The sequence below is a fragment of the Saccopteryx leptura genome, chromosome 13, assembly GCF_036850995.1.
Source record: "Saccopteryx leptura isolate mSacLep1 chromosome 13, mSacLep1_pri_phased_curated, whole genome shotgun sequence".
NCBI classification, from domain to species: Eukaryota; Metazoa; Chordata; class Mammalia; order Chiroptera; family Emballonuridae; genus Saccopteryx; species Saccopteryx leptura.
The window spans coordinates 44,354,022-44,379,388 of record NC_089515.1 but is presented as its reverse complement, the minus strand read 5'-3'; the positions used below and the strand labels follow the sequence as shown (position 1 = coordinate 44,379,388).

At 48.5% G+C, this 25,367-nt stretch overlaps 1 protein-coding gene across 1 annotated transcript; it reads left to right on the top strand.

The window, feature by feature from the left end:
• The first annotated feature begins 749 nt into the window (after positions 1-749).
• On the top strand, positions 750-24,549 carry VPS33B (VPS33B late endosome and lysosome associated). The gene is made up of 23 exons (XM_066355325.1): positions 750-1,142; positions 6,549-6,629; positions 6,960-7,021; positions 8,093-8,142; positions 8,338-8,405; positions 13,050-13,095; positions 14,361-14,455; positions 14,748-14,852; positions 15,465-15,561; positions 16,163-16,240; positions 16,430-16,503; positions 16,792-16,878; positions 17,070-17,160; positions 17,387-17,461; positions 17,703-17,767; positions 17,891-17,945; positions 20,871-20,917; positions 21,500-21,632; positions 22,461-22,534; positions 23,316-23,417; positions 23,598-23,673; positions 23,776-23,892; positions 24,201-24,549. The coding sequence occupies exons 1-23, from the start codon at positions 1,047-1,049 to the stop codon at positions 24,278-24,280; spliced, it is 1,854 nt and encodes a 617-aa protein (XP_066211422.1). The 5' UTR covers positions 750-1,046; the 3' UTR covers positions 24,281-24,549.
• Positions 24,550-25,367: the final 818 nt, after the last annotated feature.

Sequence of the window (25,367 nt, the reverse complement as noted above, 5' to 3'; positions counted from 1 at the left end):
AGTTCAGGTTATTGTCAGCTGGATCTATCACTTATGACTTTTATAAGCATTTTTTTTTTCCTCTAGACAGGCAGATAAAGATAATTACCATCACCTATAAAAATTCCCTAGTTTCTCTTCCAGTCAGTTATCTCAAAGTCAATCACTTTTCTGAAATTTTTTCAATATAGATTAGTTTGTTCTGTTTTAGTACCTTACGTAAAGGGCATCATACAGATACCATTCCGTTTTTATTTGTATGCCACAGTTTATTTTCCCATGAAGGGCATTAATGAGTCAAAACTCCGGTATCCAAAGGTCACAGCCAGCGGGACTTAGCTCCCACTGGATCATAAAGTGTTCTCTACCCTTCACCAAACCTACCCCCATCATTTCGTGTCTCTTTTGCAGCTCAGAAGCGAGAAAGAGCTGCTACCTAGCCCACTAAAAACTGGTTTGATTGACAGCTCAGATCCCCAAAGATCAGCGCCTTTCATAGTCCGAATTGGTTTCACCCGGAGTACGAGGTTATGAAAATCGAGCAAGTTCCCCACCCTCGCTTGAGCGAGCTAGGAGAATTGGGTGTGCTAGTAGAAACTAGTTTTATTAAAGGAACACCCCTCTGGCTAGAAATGAGACTGTAACGTTAACGCGTTGACTCCCGGTTTCAAACATCCCTTCCAAGACGCCGTCCACTTCCCGATACGCCAAGCGCTGGCCGAGGGGATGGGACTTCCGGAAGGCCCCGGAAGTCACTAATGTCTGTCAGGAGGCGGAGTTCTCCCTGCAGCCGCGAAGACCGGAATCCTGTTGACCGTGAGGACCAGGTCCGGATACAGTGGCCCCAGGCCTGAGACCAGGGTATCCCAACGTACCTGCTGTCTGGCCGGGAGGTGGCCATTCATTCATTCCTCGAGTGCAGCTGAAGAATAAGGGCCCCTTCGGGGGCTCTTTCGAAACCCGTGCCCAGTCTTGAAGAAGAGCCAGCCTGCGCTTACCCTGCGCTGCTGTTGTCCTGAGAGTGGGGGGCGACCCTCTTCTTACCCGCGAGGCAGGTGACCGGGGCCATGGCTTTCCCGCATCGGGTGGACGCCCCAGAGCTGCCTGACTTCTCCATTCTCAAGAGGCTGGCCCGGGACCAGCTCATCTATCTGCTGGAGCAGGTCAGTGCCTGCCTCGCCAGGGGTCTTTACAGCACCCACTGTACGCATGGTATTTCCTTGCTGCGTCCCCTTTAGCTTGTTCTTGGCCTTTGCTATTGTCCTTGGAACTTCTGTGGCAGGCCCAAAATGAAACAAGGAAGAAAACCAGAAGGCAGTAATAGCTGCCTGGGACCTGGCCAGAGAGTTAATGGAAATCAGTTTTTTCTGTACAGGCAAGGGCAACACCGCTAGTGCCAGACATCACTGGGATGGAAAGGTGGTTAAGATATTTTTGTTATTAGGGAGCTCACACTGCAAGAGCTGCCATATGAAACATCACCACACACAGGGTGTCATGTGGTGAATGAAGAATAGCTAGGGTGCCTGAAGCATTCAGAATAAGCAATAATTTCTAGTTGGAGTGATCTAGGAGTGTCAAGGATCTGGAATGTGAAGAAGAAGCATATTTTTCTTGTAGATGGGACACCATGGTTCTAGCAGATGGAGTTAAAGGAGCAAAGTTGAGGAACCAGGGAAGGGCGAGGAATATACAGGGGAGTGATCAGAAGTTACACAATAGGGAGCCACTGAAGAATTTCCCCTCATTTGTGGCATGAAGCAATCCTTGAAGATGATTCTAAGAGCCATGTGTGGAAGAAGGTAAATGGGAATGGAGGGAAATGAAATATTTTCACGGTGAAAGAAGGTGGAGGTAGAATTAAAGCTGAATTTGAGATTTTGAACTTGGATTAATAGGAAAATAATACTGCTACTATAAGTGTAATTGTTACACACATAGTTATTTGTTTAATGTCCATGTTCCCACTAGTGCAGCAGGTCCTTAAGTACTGGGAACCTCATGAGTAGCTAGCTTAGAATCAGGCACATAGCATGTGCTTAATGAATATTTGTTACATGAACATTGAATGTAAATGAAAAAAAGAATTAGAGCCCTGGCCAGTTGGCTCAGTGGTAGAGCGTTGGCCTGGTGTGCAGGAGTCCCGGGTTCAATTCCCGGCCAGGGCAAGCGCCCATCTGCTTCTCCACCCTTCCCCTCTCCTTCCTCTCTGTCTCTCTCTTTCCCTCCCACAGCCGAGGCTCCATTGGAGCAAAGTTTGCCCGGGCGCTGAGGATGGCTCTATGGCCTCTGCCTCGGGCACTAGAATGGCTCAGGCCGCAACGGAGCAACGCCCCAGATGGGCAGAGCATCACCCTCTGGTGGGTATGCCGGGTGGATCCCGGTCAGGCACATGCAGGAGTCTGTCTGACTGCCTCCTCATTTCCAACTTCAGAAAAATACAAAAAAAAAAAAAGAATTAGAAAGAGGAACCGGTTTGGTGGGGAAAGTTAATTAGTTTGGGTTTGGATAGGGTGAAGTTAAGATACTGGTAGGAAGTACTGCTTGTTATGTCCAACCAATGTACGCCCTGATTTGCACATAAAAGACACTCAGCTAATGTCAGGAATTGAAGAGATGCTAGTTAAAGCCTCTAGCTCGGGTTTGCCTGACCTGTGGTGGCACAGTGGATAAAGCATCGACCTGGAACACTGAGGTCGCCAGTTCAAAACCCTGGGCTTGCCTGGTCAAGGCACATGTGGGAGTTGCCTGCTCCTCCCTCCTCCTCTCTCTCTAAAAATAAATAAATAAAAAATATATTTTTTAAAAGCGTGTAACTCTGGTGAGAGCCACATGAAAGAGAGGAAAGAGACCAAGGAAAGAAACTTTTTTAAAATTTTTTTTACAGAGACAGACAGAGTCAGAGAGAGGGATAGATAGGGACAGACAGATAGGAATGGAGAGAGATGAGAAGCATCAATCATTAGTGTTTTTTTGGTTGCGACACTTTAGTTGTTTATTGATTGCTTTCTCATATGTGCCTTGACCGTGGGGCTGCAGCAGACCGAGTAACCCCTTGCTCGAGCCAGCGACCTTGGGTTCAAGCTGGTGAGCTTTGCTCAAACTAGATGAGCCTGCGCTCAAGCTGGAGACCTCAGGGTCTCAAACCTGGGTCCTACGCATCCCAGTTTGACGCTCTATCCACTGCGCCACTGCCTGGTCAGGCGGAAAGAAGCTTAATAAATGCAGCGCAGGTGGGGATTAGAGGCCACAAGGGCAACTTAATATGGCCGACATGGATTTCAGTGCAATAACGTCCTCTTCAAACTAACTCTTTCTTTTTTTTTTTTTTTTGTGGGGGACTATTTTTCTGAAACTGGAAATGGGGAGAGACAGTCAGACTCCCACATGCGCCCGACCGGGATCCACCGGCACGCCCACCAGGGGCGAAGCTCTGCCCACCAGGGGGCGATGCTCTGCCCCTCTGGGGCGTCGCTCCGCCGCGACCAGAGCCACTCTAGCGCCTGGGGCAGAGGCCATCCCCGGCGCCCTGGCCATCTCTGCTCCAATGGAGAGAGGAAGGAGGGGGGGGTGGAGAAGCAAATGGGCGCTTCTCCTATGTGCCCTGGCCAGAAATCGAACCCGGGTCCCCCGCACGCCAGGCCGACGCTCTACCGCTGAGCCAACCGGCCAGGGCCCTAACTTCTTTCTTAATTCTTGTTGTAGGCATTGCGATTCAGGCATGAAACCTCAGAATCTCCTAACCCCCTCATACTTTACTGAACCAGTTACTGAGTTCTGTGGATATTTCCTGCCACTTGACATTTTTCTGTATTGTTTTCCACCTGACTTTTTAAGATAGTGATTATAAAATAATACTTACACATTATAAAAAAGGTACAATAAAGGAGAGTATAAAGAAAAAAAATCACTTATAATCTTGCCATCAAATACAAGCACTGTTAACACTGTTCATTTCTTTCAAGTATTTAAAAAATTCAGTTGCACATTCCATGAGTCTCTTAATCTATTTTGTTCACACCACCAACCAGCCTCAATCAGGTCCTCATTCACTGCCACATGCATGGGCTGCTTGGACTGTCACATTAACCCCTTAAATGAACTCCTTGCCTCCAGTTTCTCCTGTCTCCAGTCCATTTTATCCACAGATCCCAGATTTGTCTAACTGAAATCCCAGCTGATAGAATACTACAGTGAACAAAAGCTTCCTGTTTGTCCATGTTCGACAGAGTATCAATTCCTAACTCTAACCTGGCATTGGGTACAGCCCTTCATGCTTCAATTCTAGGAAACAGTTTCGGTTTTATTTTCCACCATTCCCCTACATCAGGATTCTCAACCCAGTACTATTGGTGTTTTAGGCTGACCAGTTCTTTGCCGTGGCCACTTTCCCTGTGCACTGTAGGATCTTTTTCTTTTTCTTTCTTTTTTTTCTTTGTGACAGAGACAGAGAGGGACAGATAGGGACAGACAGGAAGGGAGAGAGATGAGAACCATCAATTCTTTGTTGCAGCACATTAGTTGTTCATTGATTGCTTTCTCATATGTGCTTTGACCGGGGAGCTACAACAGACCGAGTGACCCCTTGCTCAAGCCAGCAACCTTAGGCTCAAGCTGGTGAGCCTTGTTCAAACCAGATGAGGCCGCGCTCAAGCCATTGACCTTGGGGTTTCGAACCTGAGTCTTCTGCATCCCAGTCTGATGCTCTATGCACTGTGCAACCACCTGGTCAGTCTGTACTGTAGGATCTTTAGCAGCATCCTTAACCTCTACCCACTAGATGCCAGTAACACCTCCTTCAAGTTGGACAACCAAAAATGTCTCCAGTCATTGCCAGATGTCCCTCCATGGTACAAAACCGTCCTTGGTTGAGAACCATGACCCTACATGTACCTTATGCATCAGCCAAACTGAGTAGCATGTTTTTGTTTGTTTGTTTGTGTTGTTTTAAATTATTTATTGATTTTACAGAAGGGAGGGTGGAGCGAGAAGTATTAACTCATAGTTGCTTCACGTTAGTTGTTCATTGATTACTTGCTGTATGTGCCTTGACCCAGCAAACCCAGGGTTTGAACTGATGACTTCAAGCATTCTAGGTCAAAGTTTTATCCGCTGTGCCACCACAGCTCAGGCCTGAGTAGCATGTTTTGCTCTTACCATTCAGCCTGTTCTCTTTCCCTGTCCTTTGCTGGATTGTCGTCTTACTGTATCACTGCCAGCACCCTCCCCACTTGTCAAGGCTTAGTTGAGAGGAAACTTGCAATGGCTTCCTCCCCCTGCCACTCAGTGTGGCCTCTCTTTCCCTTGCTCAGGTGAGAGTGCATTGTTAGGAGCAATGATGCTGGAATCAAGATAACAGGGATCTGCCTGACCAGGCGGTGGCGCAGTGGATAGAGCGTTGGCCTGGGATGCAGAGATCCAGGTTTGAGACCCTGAGGTCGCCAGCTTGAGCGCGGGCTCATCTGGTTTGAGCAAAGCTCACCAGCTTGGACTCAAGGTTACTGGCTTGAGTAAGGGGTTACTCAGTCTGCTCAGTAGCCCCACGGTCAAGGCACATATGAGAAAGCAATCAATGAACAACTAAGGTGTCGCAACAAAAAACTAATGATTGATGCTTTTCATCTCTTTCTGTTCCTGTCTGTCAGTCCCTATCTCTCTCTTTCTCTGACTTTGTAAAAAAAAAAAAAAAAAAGATAACAGGGATCTGGGGTAGGTGACTAGGTGGGTAATTAGAGAAGACTGTCCTGGGCTAAACATTGAACATTGGTTGTTTTTGTAATTAAGAGAAAAATGCTACTTAAAAAGAGATTTGGGGCCCTGTCTGGTTGGCTCAGTGGTAGAGCATTGGCCCAGTGTGTGGAAGTCTTGGGTTCGATTCCCAGTCAGGGCACACAGGAGAAGCGATCATCTGCTTATTCCCCCTCCCCCTTCTCTCTCTTCCTGTCCTGCAGCCATGGCTCGATTGGTTCAAGTGCATCAGCCTCATGTGCTGTGGATGGCACTGTGGAGCCTCCACCTCAGGTGCTAAAAATAGCTCGGTTGCCAGCATGGTCCCAGATGGCCAGAGCACCGGCCCCAGATGGGGTGCTGGGTAGATCCCAGTCAGGGCACATGCAGAAGTGTGTGTCTCTCCCTCTTCTCTCTGAAATTTTTAAAAAGAGAGAGAGAGAGATTTGGCAATTACAGGGGTTGCAGGATACAAGGTGGGATTTGGTTTTGTTTGACTTTGTGTAGCAGAAGACCGGGATTATTGGGAGGCAGAGTGGAGGAGGCAGGGGAGAAGAGGAGCAGTGATGCAGAACAAAGTCACAGTCTAGCAAGAGGGCTGGGTGACAAGGAGTTAACCTTAGGAAGAAGGTGAAATATTTTTCTGCTGGTACAGAAAACAAGAAGACAAAATAGGTGACTATAGGGAAATGTCAACTATGGATATAGTGTAAATAGCAAATAAGGTGCTGGGGTGGGTGATATCTAGCACCCTTTCAAAGACGGTGCTTCTGTTAAACATGTGGTTGCATGAGCTCTCAGCCATGACCTATCAGTGACCCAGGATACTGTGTCTCTGTCAGCTTCCAGGAAAAAAGGACTTGTTCATTGAGGCAGATCTCATGAGCCCTTTGGATCGGATCGCCAATGTCTCCATCCTAAAGGTACTTGCCCTTTCTTCCAGGTGGATTCAGGCCACTCTGTCCCCATTAAGGAGTTTTTCTTTTGATGAACAGTATAAATTACTAAGGAGCAACTACCCTTTTAGGGTAAATAGCGGGTAGCTGTATTGGATGCACAAAGGTGGATCAATGCTGTTGTCTGTATTGTTTTGGGTTTTTCTTGGGGGGGTTCTCTTAACAGTCTGAGGAAGGTTCAGTGAATGGTTGTCAGGGAAGCAGTTTGATTCCCAGAATTAGCATGAAATGGAGCTCAGGTCCCCTGTTTTGTATGAAGCACCCTATATCCCTTATCTTGTTGGATTCTCTTGGCAGCAACATGAAGTAGACAAGCTGTACAAGGTGGAGAACAAGCCAGCCCTGAGCTCCAGTGAACAGTGAGTGTCTGGGGGAGTCAGGCTTGGCTCCGTGCTGGAGGATGTCCCTGCTCATTTATTTGCCCTTGCTGGGGCCGTAGCTTAGATCGGGCACTGTGATGTTTGTGGTAGGGTTCCCCTCCCTGCACGTTGACAGTTTCACATTAGGGTATGTTCTAGCCCCTGAATGGGTTTCCCTTTCTGGAGTATCACTCTCCTTTGTCCTCTTCTCTCTCTCTCGTCCAGTCTGCCATCTCTAACCAGATTGATGATGCTTTCTAAAATATTTTTACAGTGGTCTTAATAACCATCAAGGCTTCCCTTACTGAGTAAAGTGCAAATCACTCAGGCTCAGCATAGAAGCCAAGGGTATCTCTAGTAAGGCCTCACACTGCCTTTGCAGCCAGCTCTCTCATGTGTCCCCTCAAGCCTCTGCTTGACACGTGCTTTCATGTGCTTCCCAACTATGTGCATGTGCCCTTTAGGCCACCTCTTTCGTTCTGCCTAAAGTTCTCTCCTGTCCTCACTGCTCCTGTAAAAACCACCCAGCCATCAGAGCCCAGCCACACCTCCTCCATGAGGTCCTCTGGCTTGCCGGGGTGTTTGTCCTATTCCCTTGACAGTCACACACTGCCCACTGTTTGGTTTTTGTTTTTATTTTTAATATTTCTCAATCATAAATAATGTACACCCATCCCTAGAAGAAAAAATTCTCCTGGATACATGGAGAATACAGCTGTAAACCCCAGTCCCAACATATACCTTATACTGTGTTTTTTTTTAACACTTGTTTGCTTCTTTATACATATATGCATCTTATTTTGCTTGACAGATTGTAAATTATTTGAGAACAGGAACTCCTGGGTCTACCATAGGACCAGTGAGTGCCCCCAGCTGAGCATAGAATCCTGTTGTAGTGAGGGGAGTCTTCTGTGGTCTAGAGCTGGCCCCGCTGCGGCGAGGATGAGAAGCAGGCCTGTCAGAAGGGGTAAATGTGAAAGAGTTGGCATTGTTTCAGTTTCTTCAGTTGGTGCTGTAACCACCCTCATGACTTTTTTTTACTTAGTCTTGTTTCCCTCCTCTCTCCCATAGATTGTGTTTCTTGGTCAGACCCCGCATCAAGAACATGCGCTACATTGCCAGTGAGTATGCCAGGTGCAGCCTGTCACAGACCTGGGAAGGGGTGGGTGAGATCTGAGGGCCTCAGCCACAAGGATCCTTTCCTAAGAAAAGAATTGTTGGAGTTGGCCACACCACATCCTGAGAGTAACTGCTTCCTTGCTTCTCATCTAACACATGGCCCACGGCTTTCTGAGTTGCATTCCTTCTGTCTGTAGGTCTTGTCAATGCTGACAAATTGTCTGGTAGAACTCGAAAATACAAAGTGATCTTCAGCCCTCAGAAGGTGAGTTTGGGTCCTGGAGGGAGTGGGAGAAGGTAGAACAGGGTTAAGGACTGGGAAAGGGCAAGGGGCCGACCGCTTCATCTCTCTCAAAGCAAATTATGTGTGACTGAACAGGTACCTGTCACCGTCCCATTAATGTGGACCCAATTGTGTAGCAGAGGGCCTCAAACTGCCCCAAGTAGAGATTGTGTGACTAAGAGATGGCCTCTACCTAGATTTCTCTTTTAATTTATTGATTTTAGGGAGAGAAGAGAGAGAAAGGGAGGGAGGAGCGGGAAGCATAAGCTCATTGTAGTTGCTTCTCGTATGTGCCTTGACTGGGTAAGCCCGGGGCTTTGAACCTGTGACCTCTGCATTCCAGGTTGACACTATCCACTGTGCCACCACAGGTCAGGTGATGTGCCAGGTTTCACACTGCCTGTGATAGGCCTGGAAAGCTGTACCAAGTAGTTCATGCCAAACCTGGAGCAGGGAGAAATTCAAGTTGAAAGGACAGAGATTTATTCCTTTTCAACTTTTCCAAGAAAATCATAGAGGTAATAGAAATGTAAACGTGCTGAAGCTGAAGTGTGAATCCTTGCATTAGGACCTGTTACCTGGATGATCTTGGATAACTTACTTAACTGTTTGCTCTGTGTCTTAGTTTTTCTCATCTGTGACATGGAGTTGATAATGGTTCTTACTTCATTTAATTTAAATGCGATGACTCAGTTTCTGTGAAGAAATCAAGTAGAATCATAGGCTTATATTGTTTTTTCATCAGGAATAAGAGGAGTCAATGATCTTGATTTGAAGATCATTTGAAGATTGATAGCACAACTTTACAGCTATTTATTCTGTTTAGAAATACAAATATATCAAGTGTGACTGTTACAAGGGCAAGAAATTACCAAATAAGATAACCAGTCAGAATTATAGCTTACTTTTTTCTTTTCTTTTTTTTTTTAGCGAGAAAGGTAGACAGACAGGAAGGGAGAGAGATGCATCAACTCATAGTTGCAGCACCTTAGTTGTTCATTGATTGCTTTCTCATATGTGCCTTGATGGGGGGGGGGGTGCAGCTGACCCCTTACTCAAGCCAGCGACCTTGGGCTTTAAGCCAGTGACCTTTGGGCTCAAGCCAACAACCATGGGGTCATTTCTATGATCCCATGCTCAAGCTGGATGAGCCCAGACTCAAGCTGGCAACCTCAGGGTTTCGAACCTAGGTCCTCAGCATCCCAGACTGATGCTCTATCCAGGGGTTGGGAACCTTTTTGGCTGAGAGAGCCATAAACGCCACATATTTTAAAATGTAATTCTGTGAGAGCCATATAACGACCCGTGTATGTTACGCATTATCCAATAAAAATTTGGTGTCCCAGAGGACAGCTGTGATTGGCTCTAGCCACCCGTAACCATGAACATGAGTGGTAGGAAATAAATGGATTGTAATACATGAGAATGTTTTATATTTTTAACGTTATTTTTTTTTATTATTATTATTTTTTTTTGTATTTTTCCGAAGCTGGAAACGGGGAGAGACAGTCAGACAGACTCCCGCATGCGCCCGACCGGGATCCACCCGGCACGCCCACCAGGGGGCGACGCTCTGCCCCTCCGGGGCATCGCTCTGCTGGGACCAGAGCCACTATAGCGCCTGGGGCAGAGGCCAAGGAGCCATCCCAAGCGCCCGGGCCATCTTTGCTCCAATGGAGCCTCGCTGCGAGAGGGGAAGAGAGAGACAGAGAGGAAGGAGAGGGGGAGGGGTGGAGAAGCAGATGGGCGCTTCTCCTGTGTGCCCTGGCCGGGAATCGAACCCGGGACCCCTTGCACGCCAGGCCGACGCTCTACCACTGAGCCAACCGGCCAGGGCCAACGTTATTTTTTTTATTAAAGATTTGACTGCGAGCCACATGCAGCCATCAAAAGAGCCACATCTGGCTTGCAAGCCATAGGTTCCTGACCCCTGCATCCACTGTGCCACTGCCTGGTCAGGCTATAGGTTACTTTTAAATGTCAATAAAGGAGCTATATAGCAATACAGTGGTACCTTGAGATATGAACAGACCAACATACGAATTTTTAAGATACGAGCTGTGACTCAGTCCATAATTTTGTTGGAGATCCAAGCAAAATTCTGAGATATGAGTCCTGATTCAGGAAGCTGCCGCTAGTTGGCACATTGGCGCACAGGTCCAGTATCGGCAGTTTGATATACGAGTTGACTGACTTACGAGCTTGGTTATAGAACAAATTAAATTCGTATCTCAAGGTACCACTGTAATTTCTAGTTTTTGGAGTAGCTTAAGGGAAGAGGAAGTCTCTCTCTTACAGAGATTCCCTTTGTTAATTATGAAGATTGGCAGTTTTCAAACTGGGCTCTGAAATTCCATCAGCTAGCATTAAAAGCAGGCCTATCGCTTGGTTAGAGCATCGTCTGGAAGCACAGAGGTTGCTGGTTTGATCCCCACCAGGGAACATACAGGAATGGATCGATGTTTCTGTCTCTCCCTTCCTCTCTAAAGTCAATAAAATAAACCTTAAAAAAGTCAATTATAAAAAAGCAAGTCTATGGATTTCAGTTATACTGACGAAAAAATGAGTGAGGGATAAAGAGGACTCTTCTTTGTGTCAGCAAAATAAGGAGCACACAGCATTCATCTTCCACACTTTAGCTATTAGGGGGATTAAGAGGTAGTCCTTGAAACACTAAGAACAGTGTCTAGTATGTGTAAAATGTTTTATATACATCTACTGTTATTGTCATCATTATGAGTTGGTGTGCCCTCATCTTTCTTCTCATTACATCCAAATATTTCTTCCTTTTCCCACTTGTCTTTTTCTTTCCTTCTTCTTTTTCCAAGTGAGAGAGGGGAAATAGATTCTCGTATGCATCCTGACTGGGATCCACCTGGCAACCCCCGTCTGGGGCTGCTACTCTAATTATCCAAGCCATCATCAGCACCTTGGACTGACTCTTTTCCTCTTTTTTTTTTTTTTTTTGTATTTTTCTGAAGCTGGAATTGGGGAGAGACAGTCAGACAGACTCCCGCGTGTGCCCGACCAGGATCCACCCGGCACGCCCACCAGGGGGTGACGCTCTGCCCACCAGGAGGCGATGCTCTGCCCCTCCGGGGCGTCACTCTGTTGCAACCAGAGCCACTCTAGCGCCTGGGGCAGAGGCCAAGGAGCCATCCCCAGCGCCCGGGCCATCTTTGCTCCAATGGAGCCTTGGCTGCGGGAGGGGAAGAGAGAGACAGAGAGGAAGGAGAGGGGGAGGGGTGGAGAAGCAGATGGGCGCTTCTCCTGTGTGCCCTGGCCGGGAATCGAACCCGGGACTTCTGCACGCCAGGCCGACGCTCTACCACTGAGCCAACCGGCCAGGGCTGGACTGACTCTTGAACCAACTGAGCCAGTGGCTGTGAGAGGAGAAGAGAGACAAGGGGGGAAATGAGGGGAAGAGAAGCAGATGGTCGCTTCTTATGTACGCCCTGACTGGGGATTGAACCCAGGACTTCTGCACACCAGGTTGATGCTCTGTCCACTGAGCAAACCGGCCAGGGGCCCCACTTATTTATAGGAGGAAGAGATGGTGGTCTTTTCCTATCTAAGCTCAGTGAGTCCACCATGCTCGTGGCCCCATCCTTGCATTTCTCCTCCACTCTCTCGCTTCATCAGGCAGATCCTTTCTCTTCTGTCTGTACTGTGTCTGTCCTTTCTAAACAATTCTCCCCTCTTCCTCTCCTCTCCCCATCAGGGGCTCTCTTTTCTTCTGTGAAGAATTCTCTGCTGCCATCAATTCTGTTTTTTCTCCTCCACCTCCATCTCCATGTTTACATCTGGTCCTCTAATATCCTGTTGTCAAATCTGGCAATGCTTGGTTTATGCTCATCCTACCTAATGGCTGCTATTTGCAGTTGCCGGTTCTTCCGTGACACTCACCTTCCCCGCCTTCAGAGGAGCTGCTTTCTCCTGTTCCCACCTCTACAGGTGCTTGCTCAGTCTCCTCTGCCAGGTCTCACACACTGTCCACCCATGTGACTTTGGTGTTCCTGTCAGTCCTGTCCTGAGCTCTCTTCTGCTCCCTTTGTGTTCTTTTCTCTTGTATAGACCACCCATTTTACATGCAACATATGCCTTGGCCGGATAGCTCAATTGGTAGGAGCATCGTCCCAAAGCAAGGGTTGCTGGTTCGATACCCAGTCAGGGCTTGTACAGGAACAGACTAATATTCCTGTTTTTCTGTCTCTGGAAAAAAAAAAATCTCCCTTAAATGCAACATATGTGCCATTGACCCCCTAGGCTGTATCTCCAGATCCCTCAAAGTGTCCAGAGGGCCACAGACATGTCCCACCCAGAACACCCTCCTCCATCTCTGCCAGGAGGACCCACCCTTCCTTGACAGCTGAAATACCTCCTCCTTTGTAAAGCTTTTCCAGTCCAAGAGGGTGAAAAATGCAGTGAACTTAATACATAAATGAATTGGGTGACAGGGAAACAAAGGGTGAGGCTGCATGAGTCTAGTGCCCTTTCTAGATGTCAGTTTCTGGTTCTCTTACTGGGTTCAGTAAGTGTTGTGCTCATCAGTGACCATGGAGGGACTCCAGAGGATGGAAAGCACAGAGGAGAGCTGTAACTAATCAGCTTCCTTTTCTGTTTCAGTTTTATGCCTGTGAGATGGTTCTTGAGGAAGAGGGGATCTATGGAGGTGAGAGGAGATGAGTGTGAGTGGAAAGGGCACATGCAGAAGGGATAAGTGTCATTCCCCCTGCCCCATCCCCTCCTCTTCCTACCTCATTCCTGTGGGCCTAGTGGGAAGAAAGGTGCATGAGAGTGGGAAGTAGGTGGGTAGTGGGAGGGGATGCAAGGGTTCATCATTGGAAATCACCAGCTGCTCTGTCCTTACCTTCCAAAATTCCCACAAGGAAAACTGTGCCTTTCCCCACCTGTGTATTACTCACTGTGTGTTCTCCCTGAACCCCGACCTGATCATTGCGCTCCCTGCAGAATGTCCCGCTGTGGCTCTGGAGAAAGCCCAGAGCCCTCACATGGCCACCTATGCCTTCTACCATCTGGCCCCTGCTCTTCCTGTTGCCTAGAATATTCCCCACCCTATATTTTTACCTACCTTTATCTTACTTAGCGTCTAAGCCTAAATGTCACTTTTCTTTTTAAGTGAGAGGAGGGTAGATAGACTCCTGCATGCTCCCTGACCAGGTTCCAACCGGCAACCCCCATCTGGGCCTGAGGCACAGACGAACCGAGCTATCCTCAGTACCCAGAGCCAAAGCTCAAACCAGTTGAGCCACTGTCTGTGAGAGAGGAAAAGAGAGAGAGAAGGGGGAGGTGGAGGGCGAAGAAAAGCAAATGGTCGCTTCTCCGGTGTGCCCTGACTGGGAGTCGAACCTGGGACGTCTGCACACTGGGCCAGCGCTCTGTCCACTGAGCCAACTGGCCAGGACCAAATGTCACTTCTTTAGGGAAGTCTTTCCTGTACCCCTGTTTGAGGTTATACCCTGAAATGTTAGTACTCATGGATTGCTATATGGCTTCTTTGGGGCACAATGGTAATTGAACCTGGTGCCTGTCTCTCCCGCTAGATTAAGAGTCTCTCCAGGAGACTGAGGCACGTTCATTCTCTGTACTGTATCCCTAGTGCTTAGCCTCATGCCTGTGGTGTGCACTTTTCAGTCAGTATTTGTCTAATTGTGAATTAAATTTCCTGTGCATTTTTGGTCAGGATTCTAATGCAAATATACCCATTGTCACATCATATTACAGCCTCCTTTTTGTTACCAGACTCTGAGCTCCTTTGAGGAACAGGCTGTATCTTACTCATCTCTGAACATCCATGCATAGTGTGGTACAGGCGTGTGGAGGCACTCAGATGTCTTTGCGCGACTGGTAGACGTTCCCTCTTAATGTGGAGCCACGTGCCTTCTGCTGGGAGGCTGACGCTCTTTGTACCCACAGATGTGAGCTGTGACGAATGGGCCTTCTCTTTGCTGCCTCTTGATGTGGATCTGCTGAGCATGGAACTGCCAGAATTTTTCAGGGACTACTTCCTGGTACACTTGGGGCCCTTAGGTCTTGGCATTGATGGGTGGGGACAAGCATGGGGTCTAGTGGGCTAGCAATATCAATGTTCCTTCATCCAACTCCCACAATTTATAGTGCGTGATAGTGATTGGGAGATTGAATTCCACTGATTGGTGTTCATGGGACTTCCTTTGGGGCCAAAATTAATTCTTTCAGACAGTCCCCACACTCTGCCTTCTTGCCCCAGGGCTCTGGGGCTAGCCACTTTCCAGATGGGTCTATTAGGTTGACACCTGTCTCTGGCCACTGTGGTCCCTTCAGGAAGGAGACCAGCGTTGGATCAACACTGTGGCGCAGGCCTTGCACCTTCTCAGCACTCTCTACGGCCCCTTTCCTAACTGCTACGGAATTGGCAGATGTGCCAAGGTGAGTGCTGGCGAGCCCCATTCTGCCTGTTCTTTCCCCACCACGACTGTCCGGGAGCGTCTGCCGCAGAAGGTATATTCCTTCCCTCGCTTTCACTGTTGCAGAATAGTTCCTCAGAGGGGAACTTATGAGGCTAACAAAGGCAAGAGCCAGGGCCTCCTGGGCAGCATTTTTGAATCTCTTCATGTCTGGTATGGGGATGGGCGGAGGGATAGGAACAGGTGGGACCAGAATAGGTAATGTTAATAATTAGTTCCTCTTTGGGGTCAAGGAGAAGAGTCCCATGGAAAGGGGTTGGCTTCTGTAGGTGCAGGGCTACAGGAGGGATTTGGACACAAGATCAAGAATGTCTTAAATTTCTTGCAACTGCATGTGAATCTATAAATATCTCAAAATAACAAAGTTTAATTAGCCCTGTTTGGATAACTCAGTTGGAGCATCTTCCCAATATGCAAAGGTTTGATTCCTGGTTAGGGCACATACGGGAACAGATTGATGTTTCTGTCTCTCCCTCTCTCTCTAAATCAATAATTTTTTTAAAAGTTTAATTGAAACAAAACAAAATTAAAAATTTGGTGGGAGCAGGCAAAAGAAAGTCTTGGTCTTTGGCAGATGTCCCATGAATTGTGGAGGAAACTGGAAGAGGAGGAGGATGGGGAAACCAAGGGCCGAAGACCAGAAATTGGACATATCTTTCTCCTGGACAGAGGTAAATTATGCTTGGTACTCCAGTTCTCTCTGGAACCCTAAAACGACTGAAAACCTGGTAGCACAAATAAGGCTCTCCCATTGGGGGTGTATGCCAGTTTTTTTTTTGGGGGGGGTTCTGTATTTTTCTGAAGTTGGAAATAGGGAGGCAGTCAGACAGACTCCCGCATGTGCCCGACCGGGATCCACCCGGCACGCCCACCAGGGGGCGATGCTCTGCCCATCTGGGATGTCTCTCTTTTGCAACCAGAGCCATTCTAGTGCCTGAGGCAGAGGCCACAGAGCCATCCTCAGCGCCGGGACCAACTTTGCTCCAATGGAGCCTTGGCTGCAGGAGGGGAAGAGAGAGAGAGAGGAAGGAGAGGGGGAGGAATGGAGAAGCAGATGGGGGCTTCTCCTGTGCGCCCTGGCCGGAAATCAAACCCGGGACTCCTGCACGCCAGGCCGACACTATACCACTGAGCCAACTGGCCAGGGCCTGCATGCCAGTTTTATTGCAAGCTTGGACACTCAGGCCTGGAGAAGGCATTCGAGCTGATACTGAGCAAACTGGGTAGCAGGCTGCATCAAGGGGCCCTCACGGTCAGGGATCTTGGTTTCAGACGTGGACTTTGTGACAGCGCTTTGCTCCCAGGTGGTTTACGAGGGCCTGGTGGATGACACTTTCCGCATCAAGTGTGGTAAGTGGCATCTTGGCAGGATGGAGGTGGTGCCTCCTGCGTGGGACGGGGCTGGTGGGAGTGGCCCAGACTCTGAGCAGACTACTGGCTTCCAGATAGTTTGGAGGCCCTTTAATGGCAGTTCTGGGAAGGGTAGCAGAAGGAAAGCCTCATCGGAGAACCTCATAGCTGTCCTTTCTGCTATCAAAGGGAGTGTCGACTTTGGCCCAGAAGTTACGTCCTGTGACAAGAGCCTGAAGGTGCTGCTCAACGCTGAGGACAAGGTGAGGGTGTGGGCGCTAGCAGTGGATTTCCCCAGGGGCTCTGCTCCCAAGAGGTGGTGGGCACCCATCCTGGAGGGGAGGCTGAGTCCACAGGATAAAGGAGTCCCCACCAGTAAGAACATACTGCAGGGCACATAGCAAGTGTTTGACAGACTGTTTGTTGCCAGCTCAGCCTCCTTCTTTCTTTTGTTAGAATAGCTGAGCACTCTTCCTGTGCTATCATGACGAGGTAGGAAGTAACAAGGTACAGTTCTGTACAGTAAGCCTTCCTGTCCTGTTCCCCCACAGGTGTTTAATGAGATTCGTAACGAGCACTTCTCCAATGTCTTTGGCTTCCTGAGCCAGAAGGCCCGGAACTTGCAGGCCCAGTATGATGTGAGGCTCCAAGCCTGGGTCCTCTGTTCGGTTTCCTCAGGGGCTGGCCAAGGCTGCTGCCCCTTGGCTACCTCTCTGATACGACGACAGGGTCCCTGACTTTTCTGTTGGATCAGTGGGAACTGAGGGAGGGCAGTGATTGCTCATATCTGAGGGCAGGGACAGGTGACCTTAGGGGGACTTCCCCACAGCGCCGAAGAAGCATGGACATCAAGCAGATGAAGAACTTTGTGTCCCAGGAGCTGAAGGGACTGAAACAGGAGCACCGCCTGCTGAGTCTGCGTAGGTTTCAGCTTGGGGGCTGTGAGGGGGTGGCGAGGGGAATGTGAGAGAGGACATCTGCCTCCAGAGAGGAGTCCCTGTTCAGCCGGCAAATCATGCCCTTGTTTGGCCTCAAGTGAGAAGAAGTACTTTTGCATTTTGCCTTGAGGTCTTTCTTCTTCAGACAATAAAGGGATATCATTCTAGAACCAGGAATATGTCGGCTGACTTTTCGTCCTTTCTGCAGATATTGGGGCCTGTGAATCCATCATGAAGAAGAAAACCAAGCAGGACTTCCAGGAGCTCATCAAGACTGAGCATGGTGACTACTGGCTGTGCCTGGCTGCATTTACTTCTGCCTCCCTGGCTCCCAGCCCCATTCCACCCTGAAAAGATACTCTCTGGCTCTTTCCAGCGGATGCTGGCTGTGTGGAATGCTGGTTCCTGTTAGAAGTCTGGGGGGTCCCTTAACCCAGGATGGAGAAAGATGGGGAGACAGACGCCCATTAGCATAGATGCCTGAGCTGCTCCCCCATAACAGGCTGTCCTCTGATTACTCACAGCGCTGCTGGAGGGCTTTAACATCCGGGACAGCACCAGCTATATTGAAGAGCACATCGACCGGCAGGTGAACAGGTGGACTGGGACGCAGGGAATGGTGTTTTCCGTGGGGTCGGCCTCCGGTAAAAGGAAAGGAAGAAGAATGTGTGTTATGAAACTTGAACTCTCCTAGCTCTTTCTTCCTGTGCAGGTGTCACCTATAGAAAGCCTTCGCCTCATGTGCCTTTTGTCCATCACTGAGAATGGTGAGCCCCAGGGACCAAAGATGCCAGATTGAAAACTATATCATAGGAATAGAAGAAATCATATTGAATGACAGAAGTAAATACCTTAGCAGACAGGACATTTTCTTAAAATTTTGTGGATTCTTTCCTCTGTAAGATGAAAGCAGTTTCTGTTTTGAGTGAAGCATCACCAGGTCCTAGAATAGTGCTGCCACCCTAAACAGGACAGTATTCAGGCCCATCACACAAGAGCTTTCACATTTTGGGACTACAATGGCGTAGAGCAGAGTGACACTTCTCTCCTTTTTCAAAATTTATTATTATTTGTTGATTGATTTTAGAGAGTGGGGTAGAGAGAGAGAGAGAGAAAGGGGAGGGGAAGAACAGGAAGCATCAACTCAGTTGCTTCTTTTAAATGCCTGGACCAGGCAAGCCCAGAGTTTTGAACCAGTGACATCAACATTCTAGGTGGATGCTTTATCTTCTGCACCCCCACAGGTCAGGCTTTTTAAAAAATTTTATTGATTTTAGAGAAGAAGGGAGAGAAAGAGAAACATTAATATGTTTTGTTTTTTGAGACAGAGAGAGTCAGAGAGAGGGATAGAAAGGGACAGACAGACAGGAACAGAGAGATGAGAAGCATCAATCAGTTTTTTGTTGCGACACCTTAGTTGTTCATTGATTGCTTTCTCATATGTGCCTTGAACATTGCGTTACAGCAGACCAAGTAACCCTTGCTTGAGCCAGCGACCCTGGGTCCAAGCTGGTGAGCTTTGTTCAAACCAGATGAGCCCGTGCTCAAGCTGGTGACTTCGGGGTCTCGAACCTGGGACCTCTGCATCCCAGTCTGACGCTCTATTCACTGCGCCACTGCCTGGTCAGGCTAATCTGTTTTATTTATTTATTTATTTATTTATTTATTTTGCATTTTTCCAAAGCTGGAAACAGGAAGGCAGTCAGATAGACTCCCTCCCGCATGCACCCGACCGGGATCCACCTGGCATGCCCACCAGGGGGCAATGCTCTGCCCCTCTGGTGTCGCTCTGTTGCATCCAGAGCCATCCTAGCACCTGAGGCAGAGGCCACAGAGCCATCCTCAGCACCCGGGCCATCTTTGCTCCAATGGAGCCTTGGCTGTGGGAGGGGAAGAGAGAGACAGAGAGGAAGGAGAGGGGGAGGGGTGGAGAAGTAGATGGGTGCTTCTCCTCCTGTGTTCCCTGGCCAAGAATTGAACCCGGGACTCCTGCACGCCAGGCCGACACTCTACCACTGAGCCAACCAGCCAGGGCCTAATCTGTTTTTATATTGTGCCCTGACTGGGGATCGAACCAGCAACTTTGTGCATCAGAAAGATGCCTTAACCAACTGAGTTATCTGGCCAGAGCTGACACTTATTTCTTTGCTCCGGTTGGCTTTCTACCTTCAAGAAAGTTTTGTAATAAAGATAAACTTTAGCCTGACCTGTGGTGGCTCAGCAGACAAAGCGTCAACCTGCAAACTAGCAACCTGAGGTTGCTAGTTTGAAACTCGACTTGTCCAGTCAAGGCACATACAAGAAGCAACAACAAAAGCTGGTGCTTCCCACTACTCACCCACTCCTCCTCTCTTTAAAAAAAAAAAAAAAATGCAGTCCAGGAAAAAGGGACAGCCAACCAATTTTATAAACATTTCCAAAAGCCCAGATTCTGCAACCTTTAGTGGCAACTTGCTTTTACTGTTGAAGGCCTCAAGCTGGTGAATATTCTTTAATGTTTCTCTCCACCCAGAGAAGGGTTTGCTTATTCTGAGTCCTCTTTATTTCTTCTTACCTCATTGGAGGAGCACATATAAGACTAGCCTTTAAACCAAGGGTCCCCAAACTTTTTACACAGGGGGCCAGTTCACTGTCCCTCAGACCGTTGGAGGGCCGGACTATAAAAAAAACTATGAACAAATCCCTATGCACACTGCACATATCTTATTTTAAAGTAAAAAAACCAAACGAGAACAAATACAATATTTAAAATAAAGAACAAGTAAATTTAAATCAACAAACTGACCAGTATTTCAGTGGGAACTATGCTCCTCTCACTGACCACCAATGAAAGAGGTGCCCCTTCCGGAAGTGCGGCGGGGGCGGATAAATGGCCTCAGGGGGCCGCATGTGGCCCGCGGGCCGTAGTTTGGGGACCCCTGCTTTAAACCATGTGAAGCTCTCTTATTACTGAGCAGCTGTCGGAGGTTCCCAGTAGAACTGGCGCATCCCCAGGATAGGACGCACAGAAGTCCCGTCTCCTGAGGCCTCCCACCCTATCCCTGCAACAATTAGTATCTGATTTAGTGTCCTGTCCTCAGCTCCCTGTGGTTTAGGGTGCTTCCCTGCCTCTGCTGTCCAGGCTTTATCGTTCAATAAGCAAGCTGAAAGAGTCAGTTTAGAATCAACTGTGTAGGGTACAAGATTAACATCGTTTACTGAATCCTTCCTGGTTAAGGTTTTTTTGTTGTTGTTTTGTACTTTTCTGAAGTTGGAAACGGGGAGGCAGTCAGACTCCCCCATGCGCCCGACCGGGATCCACCCGGCTCTGCCCACCAGGGGGCGATGCTCTGCCTCTCCGGGGCGTCACTCTGCCGCGACCAGAGCCACTCTAGCGCCTGGGGCAGAGGCCAAGGAGCCATCCCCAGTGCCTGGGCCATCTTTGCTTCAATGGAGCCTTGGCTGCGGGAGGGGAAGAGAGAGACAGAGAGGAAGGGGGGGGTGGAGAAGCAAATGGGCGCTTCTCCTGTGTGCCCTGGCCGGGAATCGAACCCGGGTCCCCCGCACGCCAGGCCGACGCTCTACCGCTGAGCCAACCAGCCAGGGCCTGGTTAAGGTTTTTTTGAGGGGAAGAGTGTTGGTTTCTTGGCTTGGTTGTACATTTTAGAATATATCAGCTCACATATGAACCTGCCTTATCTTCCTTACGTCAGGCTTGAACCCCAAGGATTATCGATCCCTAAAAACACAGTATCTACAGGTAAGACCAGGAGAACATCTTCCTGAGGGAACTTAGGGGAGGGCGAGGGTGGTTCATTGGACATTTTTGAAAGAGGTCCAAGAAGATATGGCTCCTTTCCTGCCCCCATCCTTTTTCCATCAGGCCTCCCTCTTAGAGGTTGTCGGGATAGTCACTTTTCAGACCCTGCCCATTGCCCCTTTCTCCTCCTCTTGAGTCTCCAGTGAGTGGCCAGTGCTAAGAAGACTAAAGAATTCAGCTATTGGACCAGGTGCTGAGTCCTATCCCCCCACTTTCCCTTACTGTAGCACCTGTGAAACATTGATAAGCTTCCTTCCCAGTCTTCCTCTCAGATCTTATCATCTGTGAAGGCTTCCCCACTATCCTTCTATCAGTAGCTTTTTCTGGTCATTAATAATTTCATGTTACTTTCCTTCTCGGTTTGGTGTTTGGTTATTTCTGATAAGAAGTCCTTTCACACAAACAAGTATGAGCTCCTCAAGGCATAAACTGGGTAATCCTTACCTCCCTCACCTCCATATCACTGAACAGTGCTAGACCCCTGCTGTACACTCAGTAAAACCTGAATTACATTTTTTTCAGAGCTATGGCCCTGAGCACCTGCTAACCTTCTCCAATCTGCGGCGAACAGGGCTTCTAACAGAGCAGGCACCTGGGGACACTCTCACAGCTGTGGAGAGTAAAGTAAGCAAGCTGGTGACAGACAAGGCTGCAGGTGAGCAGGGAGCACAGGAAATCCCTTCCCCCTCCCTGTCTGTCCTCAGGCAGAGCACCCTGGGAGACAAAATGAGCTCAGAAGGAGATTGTAATTCACTGTCATTACTGCTACTTCCACTAGTAGGAGTTGTTTCCATTTAATGAACACTCATCACATGGTCTTTAGACAGAGTTTCTCATTTAATCCTCGCAAAAGTTAGTTTTATTTTCATTTTACAGATGAAACTGAAGCTTAGAAAGGTTAAGTGACTCATCTAAGATCCCTTTTAGTCAGTCACATTAGAACCCAGGTCAGCCTTGGTTGTTGTCCTGATATGCCAAGGTCACGTGTTTGATCCCTGGTAGGGCGCATACAAGAATCAACCAATGAATGCATAAATAAGGGGAACAATAAATCAATGTTTCTTTCTCTCTTTCCCTCTCTCTCTCTCTCTCTCTCTCTCTCTCTCTCTCTCTCCCTCCCTCCCCCTCCCTTCCTCCCTCACCACCTCCCCCTTCAGCCTTCCTTTCTCTCTAAAATCAATACAGTAAATTAAAAAAAAAAAAGAACCTAGGTCAGTTTGACTTCACAACCCACACACTTAACACCCTATCGATGGCATTTAGTAGAGTGCTGGCACCCTTTAAGAGGAGAAAGAAGGGTGGGGAGTAGGGTGATGAATGTCGTGGTCAGTTCCAGGGAGTTGTGGATGAATAGCTTAAAGATGTGATAGGTCCAGCTATTTGAGAAGAGGAAAGGGCCTGTCATTTTCTGAATAGCATCGCTTGTGGAAGTTTTATGAATCCTTAGACCTGACATAAAACCCAGTACGGATTTCTTCCCCAGGAAAGATCACTGATGCCTTCAGCTCTCTGGCCAAGAGGAGCAATTTTCGGGCCATCAGCAGGAAGCTGAATTTGGTACGCAGAGCAGGGACGGTCAGGGTGGGCCACGGGTTCAGTCCTTGGTGAATGAAGTACTTTGTATTCACAGAAACCTTTTTGTCATTTTGTTTTTATCAAGATCCTATCTTTGGTGGCATGACTGCATGAGCTTCATTTATTAAGGAGACAGGACACTCAGATTCATCCAGTTAGTGAACATGTGACAAGTGCCTAACAGTGCCAGAGAATAGGCTGAGTGCTGCTGCAGGGATGGACATGTCCCATGTCACTGAGGGGTTGGCAAAGGGGCGCCCTTCCCTCCAGCACTTCTCAGGATCATGGGAACTCAGTGAAGAGAATTGGCGGGTACTGAAAAGAAGCGGAGTCTTTTTTTTTTTTTTAATGACAAAAACAGAGAGAGGGACAGGTAGGGACAGACAGACAGGAAAGGAGAGAGATGAGAAGCATCAGTTCTTTGTCGCGGCACCTTAGTAGTTCATTGATTGCTTTCTCATATGTGCCTTGAGTGGGGGGCTCAGCAGACCGAGTGACCCTTTCTTAAACCAGGTGAGCCCACACTCAAGCTGGTGACCTCGGGCTTTCAAACCTGGATCATCTGCGTCCCAGTTCGATGCTCTATGCACTGTGCCACCGCCTGGTCAGGCGAAGGTGGAGTCTTTTATGGATATTTTTCTTTTATTTCTCCCTTTAGTTGAAGTAAGAACCGTTCTTAGGGACCAGCCACTTTTCTGTGACCCTGTAAAAGACCGGAGAGCTGAGTTGTCACTTGCCTCATGGAGTCCCCTTTGCCCCCTAGATCCCACGTGTGGATGGCGAGTACGATCTGAAGGTGCCACGTGACATGGCGTACGTCTTCAGTGGCGCTTATGTGCCCCTCAGCTGCCGTGTCATTGAGCAGGTGAGAACAAGTGACCCTCACACCCATTCATGTCTCACTGTCTCTGCTTCTAGTCCCTGGTCTATACTAATATTGACTTCTTTGGTAAACCAGCAGGACATGTGATGGTTAGGCTGCTCCCATCTTCCTTTCCTAAACCCAGCCCCGTCTTAGACTTAACTAGCACACGTGCCTTCCCAGGTGCTGGAGCGGCGAAGCTGGCAGGGCCTGGACGAGGTGCTGCGTCTGCTCAACTGCAGCGATCTGGCATTCACAGGTGTGCAGCCTTAACCACTGGGAGCCGGGTGGGTGAGGAGGACTGGATGTATCCGCCAGTGCTAGCATGCCAGCGAAAAGCTGTCTGCTCTGCTTTCCACAGGCGTGACTAAGGAAGACAAGGTTTGCAGCGAGTCCCTGCGCCTCATCTTGGTGGTGTTTCTGGGTGGTTGCACTTTCTCTGAGATCTCAGCACTGCGGTTCCTGGGCAGAGAGAGAGGTAAGAGAACAGGAAGTTGACAACATGCCTTTGTGGATGGGCTCTGGGGTACAAAGGGCAGCTCTCAGGAAGTCTTCTCTACTGCCTTCTGGGTACCACTTGCTGCGGGCTGAAGAGCAGGGAGCCCACTCCCACCAGGCCTGGCTAGTCACTGTGCCCTGAGCCTGGCACTGACACATCTGTGTCTGGAAACTGGTGCCCCGGTCCAGCCTGGGCTGTGGAAGTGGAAGAGTTCAGTATGGCACCGCTAGTGTTGGGGACCTCTGATCTGCTTGTACTCATGTATGCTGTGGCTTTTGACTCCTCAGGCTACAGGTTCATTTTTCTGACGACAGCAGTCACCAATAGTGCTCGTCTAATGGAGGCCATGAGCGAGGTAAAAGCCTGAAGCTTTCCCTGGATGCATTTCCCAAGAGATGCAGGAGGTAGGCTCCCGGCCGCTAACACAGTGCCCACCGACCACCTGCTCTGTGCTGGGGAACATGGAGCTTGTTTGAGATTCAGAGAACATATCAGAGGAGAGAGTTCACTTCCTGCCCCCAGGATCATTTTCTTTTATGTTTACGCAGTACAACCCATGCTGATAAAATATGGAGGATCTTTTGCTAAATTCTGTTTGAGTGTTATTGTAAATAAAGTCTCTACTTTCTAATGTAATATATTTAGTTCTGGACCAGCCCTTCCGTCTTTATTTGTGAAGCACAAGGGGTTTCATGTGGGGCTTCTTGTGCTCCATGGACTGGACTGTCGTTGCTCTGGGCCTGCTCTGGTACTTCCTTGCAACTTGTTCTTACTGGCATTTCCAGAACCATAAAACAAGGAAATGGATTAGACAGGTGATCAGTAAGCAACCTTCCATTTCTAAAATTCTGTGACTCGTTACACTTAAAAAAATACTTGTTATAGTTTTGTTTTGTTTTTTTTGTGGCAGAGACAGAGTCAGATAGAGGTACAGATGAGGACAGACAGGAAGGGAGAGAGATGAGAAACATCAATTCATTTTGGCTCCTTTGTTGTTCATTGATTGATTTCTCGTATGTGCCTTGATGGGGGGGGGGGGGGCTACAGCAGACCAAGTGACCCCTCGCTCGAGTCAGTAACCTTGGGTTCAAGCTGGTGAGCCTTGCTCAAACCAGATGAGCCCGCGCTCAAGCTGGCAAACTCGGGGTCTCGAACCTGGGTCCTCCACATCCCAGTCTGATGCTCTATCCTCTGCGCCACCGCCTGGTCAGGCTGTTATTGTTTCTTAAGGAGGCACTTTTTTTTTTTTCTATTTTTAATTTAATTTATTGGGTGGCACTGGTTTTAAGGTATTTTTCCCCACCGAGAAGGAAGGAAGGGGCTGGAGCTACAAAGTGTGGAATAATAAAAGGCTTTATTGAGTACAGCGCGCATCCCGCTCGACGAGGTTCCCTGGCCCCGAGGAAAGACAGAGGCCAAGGAAGTCACAAGTGGTGACCCACGTGGGAGATATT